Source organism: Rhipicephalus microplus, chromosome 7, assembly GCF_043290135.1.
Source record: "Rhipicephalus microplus isolate Deutch F79 chromosome 7, USDA_Rmic, whole genome shotgun sequence".
Lineage (NCBI taxonomy): Eukaryota > Metazoa > Arthropoda > Arachnida > Ixodida > Ixodidae > Rhipicephalus > Rhipicephalus microplus.
Genome location: NC_134706.1, coordinates 28770225 through 28781318, shown reverse-complemented (window position 1 = coordinate 28781318; position 11094 = coordinate 28770225). Strand labels below are relative to the sequence as shown.

The following is an 11094-nucleotide window of genomic DNA, read 5'->3' as shown; positions in this document are numbered from 1 at the left end:
TTTTTGCGTCGTGCTTTGCAGGAATGTCAAACATCCCTGTAATTACTGATTCTTTCGTCGTTTTCTTGTTTTCGAGCCTTACGATATGGCTTCAGCACAGCCACGATACTATAGTACTACGTCGTTTGATCGATTAGTTGCATTTATGCAAATACCAAATTAGCGTATCATGTTTATCGGTGTTAATTCGTCACACTGCGCAGCCGCGCTTGGATACAACATGTCCTCCTTTGTCTCCTATAAGCTGGGACTTGTTTCTAGCAATGTATGCTTAGCTGGTGATTGAAAGGGACATGCGCACACAAACAGTGTGGCTTGGTAGTCGCATCTATCAGGACACAAACCTGTATGCTCGTCTTGTAATTAATTGAACCATGAAACTCTGCAAGATTCAAAGCTGTCGTAGTTGACGTGCAGCTTTCTTGTTTTAAGCGTTAGAAGTACAAAGCTAAATTTTAAAAGACAGGTCTCTTTTTGTGTGTGTTGGACAGCGTCCTAGTGTTTTTATTGCAAAAAAAGGTGCTCATATACTAACAGATCCTGTTGAACTTTGTGAAACTACTAAAGGTCGACTTTCTTTACTTCATGCTGCTCAGTGTCTGCAGCCAGCCATTTATGTTCGGTTGATGTTTACTCATTCTGGATAACTTGTACTCATGCCCATGTAGAATAGTTTGTGTTCGCACAAGAAAGTGAGAAAAACTCGTGAAACAAGAACAAATGTCTCATTTTAGTTAATCAAGGTAATGAGTTTTACAAAAGTCTTGGGCTGTTTTTAGCATGCTTTTATAGTTTTCTTGCACGACCACCCAGACAATCTGGATGTGCCGATATCCGAGCCTGCACGCAGCTGCCGATTTTTTTGTTCTCGTAGAAGTAGTTCTTATTTGCGAACATTGTCAACAAGAATGAGCATCGTAGTAATCTAAAGCTGCAGTTATTTTTGGAAGGCATTGAAAGGATGCTAGACACAACTGAAGGGACTGCGTTAGCTGGCCTTAAATGGCTTGTACAGTGTTACCTGTAATACCGATCTCTGTCGCACTCTAATGCTTATCAGAACTTTGTTGCCAAGTGCTTGATCTCAGTGCCAGTACTCGTCGGAACGTTTTACAGTGCAGCAGTTTGTTTTCACTTAATCGAGTCATTCGAAGGAACCTTGTTACAACCTGAGAGCTATGTCTATGTTGCCCAAAGTGTCACGCGATCACGTGTTTCGTGCAAGTGGACTGGTCTTCATTATTTTTCAATTCAAGCACTCTACAAGCATGCCCACATTTCTAATTAGTGACAGTTTATCCAGTGCTTGATTGAGTTCACTTATCATTGTTGTCGAAAACACACTATTGATTGAGCATTTCTTATTTCCTTCATCTAACTGATGTTGAAAACGACTCTTCGTGAGAAATGGCTGCTTAGCCGTAAAACTCTTTTTTGCAGCTGTTGACGCAGTGGCAATATTGAATCGGGTTAACAGTTTTCTTCAGAGCAGTCTTGAGTGAAAAACTGCAGTGCCCATTCGTTTTTGACTGGGCGTTCAAGCGTAGATGTTTGCAGAGAAAATTGATTTTGGTATTTCATGTGCCATACGCTTGCTGCAGTGCAAAGTGCGCACTTTATACTCGTTAACATTCCTTTGATAGACATCTCACCAGATATACGTTTCCATAATTTATGTGAGAACTGCTCATCAAAACAAAGATCCGTTTCATTATGTCATTAGTACTAACATGCTTTTGATGCTTATGAGATTTCTCTTAGTGTTTGTAAGATCTAATGTTCTTTTAACTGTGGAACTGCTGATCTGTTATCTCATTGCTCAAACATTTCCAAATTTTAATATTTCTCGCGTTAATGCCTGCGTGAAGCAACGTGTAAGACTAACTCCAAATTATTTTCTGTTGTCACATTTCAACCTAGACAGGTAAACCTTTGTCCTGTGTAAGCTGTGTGATTGTAATGAGTAAATGTTCTTCATTAGTCATGAAGGGTAAAAACGCCAGGAGTAAAACCTTCATATAATAGAAGGTTTTACTCCTGGCTTTTTACTCCTGGCTCCACTATGCAGTGGAAGGAGTAGAAAATTGGGCAATTATTTCTGCATAATTTTAGGCAGACCTGTTTGAACGAAAAAAAGATGGTACACAGCCCATGCAAGATTTCAAATATAGATGTGTACATTGCAATCATGATCGAATAACCAAACATGCTTATTTTGCTGCCCATGAAATCGCCTAACCCAGAATCATGTGAAAGATACTACTTGCTTTTCGTTATGTGATGGCGTCGGGCATCTTTCAGCTGTTTGCATCACATTAGGCATGAAAGAGCGCTGCACTGTGAAACACCTTAGAAGCACCATCCCAAGATACCATCACTTTCATTCCAAGCACTCAACTAAAACAGGGTTTGTCATAATGAGATCTCAACGTACCACTTCCTGGGCGTTAAGTTCGTATCAGTCTAGAGAATGCGAGGCCCCATATGCTATGCAGTTCTGTTGTTCAGACCTGTAATTTGCGACGACCATCACTGTATCATAACGCAAGAAAGAAATGGCTGTGATGAATGCTTTAAATAATAAGATGGCTCATCTGGCCACGCTCAGATTTAATTTTAATAATGTAGCATCAGGCACGAAAATAATCTTCATATATCTGAAAATTTCTTTTGAGCGTATTGTAACATTATCTACGACAAGGTTATCCTTCCTGCTGAGCTGTCCGAGTGCAGTCTATAGCCTACATAATGCTAGAAAAACATTGTACACCTTTGGGAGCCAGTTCAATTCTATCATCGTTTTTTAGACCTTGTGTAAGCGCTATCTCTTTTCATCACAAAACTCTTTTGTACATACATCGCTTGACCTTTTTTCAGACGCCCTGCGTAGAAGCTGCCATATCATGTAGTAGCTTGCCATATCATCTTACTAGCTTGCTTAGCAAGCCTCGAAGCACAGTGCAGTGCTTCTCAGAGTGTCCTTAAGAAGTACCTTAACCCGCTAGAAGCTGCCTATTGATGCATAGACGTAGTGCAACTATATATGTATAACCAGAGTCTATATGAAAACCCCTAGAAGCACATGTCCTGAAGGACTAGTTAGAGTAGCTGCTTCGTTGCACCAGAGTATGTTAGAAAATGCGCATATAACTATATATTTTGTAGATTCTCCTCAATGCGACCAGACAAGTTCACATATCTTCGACATTGTGAAGCCATGCATCAGCTCCAGAAGCGTTAGTGGTAAAGGCCATCCGCAGCGTTATGCAACTCAATGGCATCTTCAACAAACCGCGTTTGTTTTAGGTCCACCCTGGTGCGCCATCAATTCCAAGTAGCAGCAGCTGGGCACCCTTGGCACTCAATCATGCAGTTTGCCGAAAATTATGCTAGCTTTTGATAGTACAACTGAAGCCCCACTGCTACGTTCTAGACTAGAAATTCAACTCGGTTGTTTACAAAACCAAGCGAAAATAGGTCTCTTTTTTTTTCCATTACTAAGACTCTCATGCATTCCAGTGATGCCTCGCATTAAAATTAAAGCATAATCTAAGATATTAAGAAACATAGCTGCATCCGGGCTTTTGAGACCCTGTGGTGTCAGTGGCACTTCGGGAATCTCGAAGGCCGTGCTCTGGCTCCTGTGTTGTATCCATTAATGGCAAGGTTCTCACACTGTGACCGATGATGTTTTCTTGGTATCTGAAAAATTGCTTCGGTTCAATTTTTCTTTGACCCGTTCAGTGAAACTGAAATTGCTTTGCGGTTGTCCTTTAGACGACTTGCAGAATCCAATACCAGTGACACGGAAGCTGTTTTATGCTCCATCATGTTCAGAACAAGCGTGTGGCTTCACCACGGCAACTTGAAATGCCTCTTCTTTGCCACAAACGCTGCAGCCCAACACCTCGACCTAACAGATTTTTTTAAGCGGTCAAGGTGCGCTAATGTAGTGCTGCGATCTTCTAACACATTAATCACCAATTCAACTCACGAAGAATGTACCAGAAGCACCAATCTGTTTTTTAGTCGTAACTTTTTTCATGCTATTTAGCAGTGAAAGGAGTAGAAACTTGGGCAATAGGAGTGTGATTTGTCGTTAGCAACATTGTTCGAAACTGGCGTGACACAGTACAGCTCGGAGTTGGTGGCTGAAGCGTTAACTGCGAGATGTGTACGGTCGTCGTGAACGAACACAAAGCCTGGTACAGTGCTGTTGTGAATGCTTGTAACTGCATTCTTGGCGATTCACTTTCAGTGGGATGCGATCGCTTTTGCCGGATTTCGTGCTTCGTGGTGAGCTGCATGTCGAGAAAACTTGCGATAGTGACGTGTCATTGAAAGTGATCGACCATTAATGCCACCCCCGGTAATATGCATGCTTTCACCTGCTGGCTCTGAATGTGTTGGAACATAAACCAGGCTCGAGTCTGAGATGTTTGAGTGGTAGCTTTGCAGTGTCCTTTCATAATTCTGTAGTGCAGAGATGGTTCCTTATTTTGTTCTAGTTAATTTCGGAAACGCCGCGCAGCTCTGCTTTTTCGTCGGCACTAACGACGGCTTATCACATACTTTACAGTCTCTATTTGAATCCCATTTAATTTATGTGGTTTGTTGAAGTCAATATCGGATATATTGTGTAGCTTTTACAAACCTGCAAAACATTTCATGCTGTGTTCGAACACATCTGACTACTTTTTCGAAGAGGTGAGACCCAGTATGGCTCTCTCTGCAATAAAAAGTTTCCAACTTTCCATCAAACCGTTTGTGGAACTGGTTTCCTATTGAATGCTGTGGACTTGATAGCATGCTTATGGTATTTACCGCAGCCTATTGAGGATACCTTGATGAGTTTACAAAGAAATGGCTGGCACTAGTGGCTCACTGGAACTATGGCGACTGTGCTGACTCGTATGTTTAGTCCCCACACTCCACAAAAAAAAAAAGTTTCATACTGTATGTGTATAGATATATGCACCCACACAAACGTTCATAAAGAGGCTTCAGACCTTTGCCTCTTCTTAAAAGAGTGTCTGGTTGAAGCTGTCCTGCTGCGTTCAAAAAAACTAAACAGTTCCCATGTTTTTACCTGTACATATGCAAAAGTTGTTCTTTGCACTGAGAGACAAGCACAGGCTGTTTGCTGCATCATAACGAAACAGTTTTGTACTGTTCTTGATATGTACCCTTGCCACGGTGGCCTATAGTGGCTAAGGTACTCGGCTGCTGACCCGCAGGTCGCGGGATCGAATCCCGCCTGCGGCGGCTGCATTTCCGATGTAGGCGGAAATGCTGTAGGCCTGTGTGCTCAGATTTGGGTGCACGCTAAAGAACCCCAGGTGGTCGAAATTTTCGAAGCCCTTCACTACGGCATCTCTCATAATCGTATCGTGGTTTGAGACGTTAAACACCACATATCAATCAATCAATCAAATGTTCTTGATATGTTGTGTTTTTAACACCTAGCTGACATGCTGTTGCACTCCTTTTCGATATCTTTTTTTTAAAAAAAACACTACGCAGCTTCATGTTCAGGCTTGTATGAGCATTTGCAGCCACGAGAGAAGAGCACAAGATGCACAGTATTACATACATTGCTCGCAAACTTACTACGCAGTCTCTGCAGTGCATGGTATGTATAGTAGTAAACACAGTATAACGATCTAAAAGAAAGAAGGAAAGGAAAATTGTGAAACGATCACAGTAAGGACATTTTATTAGATCAGTCAAGGGTTCCTACGCCGGTGCAATGTGCTCGTATCCTACTTGGGAAGCTTGTGGGGGACAAAGTCCTTGTAGGCTTCTTCCAGAACCTTCGCATATGGGTCGTCGTCCCTGACAACTGCAAGAAAAATTTCAAGTTGAAGCTCTCAGAAGTTGAACAGGATATATTACTGGAGCTAACCATAGTTTCTTAAAGCATTTAGCACAACAGGGAACCGTGGCAATGCGATAGTTCAGCCACCATGGGGTATGATGGATATGACAGATAGCTTCAAATGCACTTTTGGTTTTGCTTGCTTACAATTGTGTTTTGACTTTTCTCGTGGTTTCATTGCGACCTCGCGAGCACACTTGAATTTTTGAGCCTAAAAGGGTCAAGACCGTGAAGTGGAACTGCTGAACTCCATCATGCAACAAAGTTGCTGCATGCCACACAGAGCCAAAAAAACGAAGCTGGGGCAGATCTGTGCACTAAATGTCTGTCCTATGCTAGTTGAAGCACTCGGCGTTCCAGCTTTTGCAGACAGTGACACCAGATTTCCCTTTACTGTGCTGTTCTAAAACTCTATAAAGCCATCGTCTCAATTTGTGAACTTGTGTCCGTCGAGGTGACAGCTAACATTCTGAAACTGGCAACTCCTCTTGATCAGGGATGCGTACCCAACGAAGACTCATCCTGTTGTCAAATCTTTGGCTTCATCGAGATTAGCTTTTGAAAGATTTCGCATCGTAAGATAATAATGGCTCGAGCACACAAATCTTGTTAATAGTTTTTTTTTCAATACAGGCTTCTATCTTTTCCTTCCTGTTGTTTAAGATAATAATTCGTAATACTAAATTATCACCAATAAAACGAGAGGTTTGCATGCTCGTGTCCAGGTTTTTTTTTTTTTTTTTTTTTTTTTTTTTTCAAAATAGTGAAGCCACAGTAATCTATATGGACTCTGCCAATCGTAGCTTGCAATTCTGCACGTGCTAGATGTATCAAAAAAAAAAAAGAAAACTCGAGATTTGTCCCCTTGGTGCTGGAAAGTGATAAAGTGACCCATTCAGTTTTTTATCTCTTTCGTTTTCCCTTTGCGGCATTCGACGTAAACAATTATCAGTGCATGATCGGCATCGAAGTAGGCCCTTTTTACCTGTGTAGCGCGTCCTGTAGTGCCAGGGCTTGTAGTGTTGCTTGATCGCCGATCGAATGCCAAATGGGGCCACTGCAATGCAAGATGAATTTCATGCTGTCGTCAAGTCTATAAGTGTTTGCATCGCGCGAAAGAACGTGGCCCTTTTGAAGGATTCGTCAATCTCCCCCCTGGGTTTGGTGAGAGAACGCATCCTGTGCAAGGGAGGCTCTGCTATGAACATCTCAGCCAAATCTTGCAGTCGTGAGCTGCAAGCCAAGTTTATGAATCAGCGTGAAGTTGCAATTTTCCTGGCGCACCCTCCTTTCGTACAGAAGCCTGTACTCACTCTCTTCAGAGCTGCCGGTGCCTACTTTTGACGTAGAAGAGCATGCACAGTTGGTGGCTGTTCATTGAGCCATAGGTGAAAGTAGTGCACTTTAGATGGAGACGAGGAGGTAGCGAGTGCCGTGCCCTTTTCGTCTCCGTCCGATGTGGGCTACTTTACCTTAAAAGATATCGTGCTATTGGCCAATAGTCGACACGAAACGAGAGCTGCAATTGAATCGGATGCGATTCTTGCCATGGTGCCAGCGCTGCACTCCATAGTCTGCCGACTCTACACAACGAGCCACACTTGCACACAGGAATTGCAATAGAAGAGGGCCAGTGAGTTTTGTGATGCATGCTCCAAGTGGCGCACCATGACGCAAGTTCTTTACCCCTTGCCATCCCTCTTTTTGTGGCTTCTAGTGAGCTTGTAGGGACGAAAGAAAAAAAAGGACAGCTTCTTGGGCTAGTTGGGTCACCCACTGTTACGATAAAACTTAGTGTGATGAATTGACACATCGACAACAATAACACGAGAGCTCGTACTCATCCATATTCTTGCGTGTGTGTTATTTTTTAATGCCAATGTTATTTACAACGATGAGAAGAGAGAAAGCGATTAAGCCAAGCGACAAATGCTTGAAACTTCACTAATTCTCGACAGATTCCAGAAACTTAAGCCACAATAGGTTCCAAATCGTGCGATTATCATGCAAAGGGCGATGGCCATGGCGCCTGGCTTACCGGCAAGGACCACAACAGTCGAGACGATGTGCTCGGGATATAAAACCCACACCTGCTTGATCTTAGAGACTGCAAGAAATGTGCAAAAAAAATGAGGTCATGTACTCGTTTTCACTTGGACACGTGTTCTTTGTTTACGTTTCGGCTATTTGAAACGGAGTGTGCTGTACATTTACCAAATGAGACAAGGTGCACCATTCAGATAACTGCACAAGGACAATCGATAATGACGTACTCTTAAGGCTCGTTCACCACTGCGAACTAGTACCAGCCACTGACCGAGTTAGTCGCAAAGCAACTGGTTGCGAACGGTCGCAAATGGCCACTTCAGTTGAAATGCTCGCCACTAGATTTCGCAGTCGCACAGCTGCATTCGCAAACCTCTGATGCAATCAAATGTGCAGGTACAAGGTATCGGATTATTTAATGGGGCAATGGAAAATGAGAGCAAATGTGAATCTTGCGTGACAAGTATAGGTTTACTCGGGAGTAAGCATTGGTAACGTAGAGTCGCTTTTCCGTCGCGAGTCGCGGATGGTCGTGTGACCGGTGCTAGTTTGCAGGTGTGAATGATACCTTAGCTGTAACATTACACAAAGTACTGAGTTGCAGAGTACTTCGGCGTAGTGTTAGCGACACAGTCAACTGATCATCCACAACAAACCTAAGCCTAACACGACTTTTAACATGTCTCATGAGAAATTGGACCAAGAAATGTTTGTGTCCGCATCAGTGCACAGCCAGTACATACCTGCAATCCACGCACCTCATTGAAGGCGTGTGCAGCGCAACTCGTTCGCAGCAAAAACCCGCAAACTTATGGGGGAATAGAATTGCACTTCAGGCATGACAAAGCAGGGACAACTGACACTTTCTGCTAGAAGCAGGGTTCACTTTTGTTCTAGTAAGTTATTTTAATAAGTCCCACCCAGAACGCTACTGAAGAACATGGGCATTCTTTTTTTTTTTCCACCACCATCAAGATGCAGCAGCTATGAATGGTCAAGAGCATTGGCAACTATGCTAAGGTACTTTCTTGGCACATTTTTAAAAGAATCTACTTCAAAACTTCATAGTAAATGCACGAGATTCTTTTGTTCCCTAGTATCAGGATGTATCACTTGGGATAACAATAAAAGAGAGAAGTACGAATTTAAGGGCCCATTTTAATTGATGCAATATTAATGAGAAATGAAAGACAATATTGCCAAGGAAAGTATAGGAGACATTATTACTACTAATTCTAATGTAAATGCGAAGAAAGGAAAAAGGCGGAAAAGACAACTTTCTGCCGGCAGGGACCGAACCTGCGACTTCGAAAGTCTCTGCCGTTGTCCCTGCCGGCGGACAGTTGTCTTTACGCCCACTTTTCTTCTTTCACGTTTACATTCCAATTACTTTAACAACATCCCCCTACTTTTCTTGACATTGCTGTCGGTTCTCATTAATATTGGGATAACAATGTGATTATGTTGAATTTTATGGTGGAACATATAATGAACAGTGACCAGAAATGGTAAGTGTGGAGGTGCAACGTATGTTCCACTACGGACAATGCGTATGATGTATTCTTTATAAGGAAGTAAGGGACAATGCTCACCTTCACCGTTAAGCAGCACTAGCATGTTTGTAATGTCAGAGTACTTAGCCTTTAATTGATCCGGCTACCAAAAACACAGAAACATACAGTTAATACTAGTGCGACCCCTCTGTTAACTAATATCGATGACATGAGTAGTTGCAGTGTGGTGAGCAATGCACAAACAGTGACATTTTAAGTACACTGCCGGGTTTAATGTGAAGTTCGACATATTAACCTGCATCACTAGCACCTTTAATCTAATTGCGGCACCATAAGGCCTTCCTTCCACTCCAGAAACTGGGAATTTAAACGCATCGCAAATTCCAGTTGTTTTCATAAATACAGCCCGTCAGTGACAAAACCTCCATTTTGTGCTATCAAGTTAGCTTCTGTAATTATGAAAGGTGCTCTGAAGTGTCAAATAGGTTCAGGCCACACGTCCGAACACTTTTTTTCTTTTGCGTAAAAGTTTGCATCGCACTTACATAATACGCATATAAATTTGCAGCCTTTTGAAGTTGAATCGCACTTCTTTAATGGAGGAATTAGCGAAACAATATCGGTAGCTGGGCTCAATCGACTTTCGCAACCAAGGCGAGGTTTGTTGAGGTTAATTAACTATGAGCATAAAAGGTACAACTTTCCCATGGATAACGGGCCCTTTTTTTTATTCTTTTTAACGGCACGTGAATTTACGTCACACAATTAGTATAAGCGCCAATGCCTCATCCGCCATTTGAATTTCCTTTCCAGTGTTACGCACGTTAAAGAACCCCAGGTGGTCAAAATTTCCGGAGCTCTCCACTACGGCGTCTCTCATAATCATATGGTGGTTTTGGGACGTTAAACCCCACATATCAATCAATCTTTCAAGTGTTATTGCATGAGTGAGTGTGTTTTCTCGTACCTGCACGAGAAAAAGGTGCATCGCTAGGCGTGCATTTACCAAGACTTGATAGCTGCGATTTTGCAGCAACACATGTTCCTTACAAAAGCTCCGCGGTTGGACAACTCACGATACTAGGCTACGATCCAACCTGTTGGCAAAGCAACACAGGCAGTCGACCAGTTTTGAATAAAAATTGAGCATTCGAAAGAGTTAGCAAAGGCTCCTACGCGCGGCTATGACGGCGAAAACTGAGGAAACTTTTGTGATCTTGCGTCAAACGAAACCGAGCAATTGCTACTCGCACTCCGCAGGTGCTGACGACCCTGCTTTAATCGAATCAAGGCCTCTCGGTCGCAAATTCGTTAGAGCACATTCAGAGCGCGTCTCGAAACAAACGTAACGACACTACGCGCGAGAAATAAGCAAAATTTGCGTACAGAGGCCCATGTTGCAGTCGCCTGACCTTCCCCGCAAGTTCACGTCCAGCCGGATCTGTCTGCTAAACCGACTCGACTTGGCTAGCGACTGTTTTATCGGCCTCGTAGATATTTGCGTACAAGCCAATCCACAAACAAATGGCTTTTTTTTTTTTTTTGAAGTGTTAATTGTTTCAAGTGTGAAAAACGCAGTGAGCGATCGTTAGGTCTGATCACGGCTTCGACGTTAGATCAGCCTGCCGCTGCCTACAACAACGAAGCAAACAAATA

The 11094-nt window shown here is 42.7% G+C and overlaps 1 protein-coding gene across 1 annotated transcript; it reads right to left on the bottom strand.

Moving 5' to 3' along the window:
* Positions 1 to 5687: 5687 nt before the first annotated feature.
* On the bottom strand, positions 5688 to 10923 carry LOC119180038 (uncharacterized). The gene is made up of 4 exons (XM_037431169.2): positions 10825 to 10923; positions 7917 to 7985; positions 6864 to 6935; positions 5688 to 5842 (listed from the first exon to the last, which is right to left on the bottom strand). The coding sequence occupies exons 1-4, from the start codon at positions 10832 to 10834 to the stop codon at positions 5763 to 5765; spliced, it is 231 nt and encodes a 76-aa protein (XP_037287066.1). The 5' UTR covers positions 10835 to 10923; the 3' UTR covers positions 5688 to 5762.
* Positions 10924 to 11094: the final 171 nt, after the last annotated feature.

What these genes read in the sequence shown, in the direction of transcription:
- LOC119180038 (XM_037431169.2), bottom strand. An exon ending in GACTGTTGTGGTCCTTGCCG is followed by an intron (nt 6,936 to 7,916) that starts GTAAGCCAGGCG and finishes CTTGCATTGCAG; the next exon opens with TGGCCCCATTTGGCATTCGA. An exon ending in CTACAGGACGCGCTACACAG is followed by an intron (nt 5,843 to 6,863) that starts GTAAAAAGGGCC and finishes TTTTTCTTGCAG; the next exon opens with TTGTCAGGGACGACGACCCA.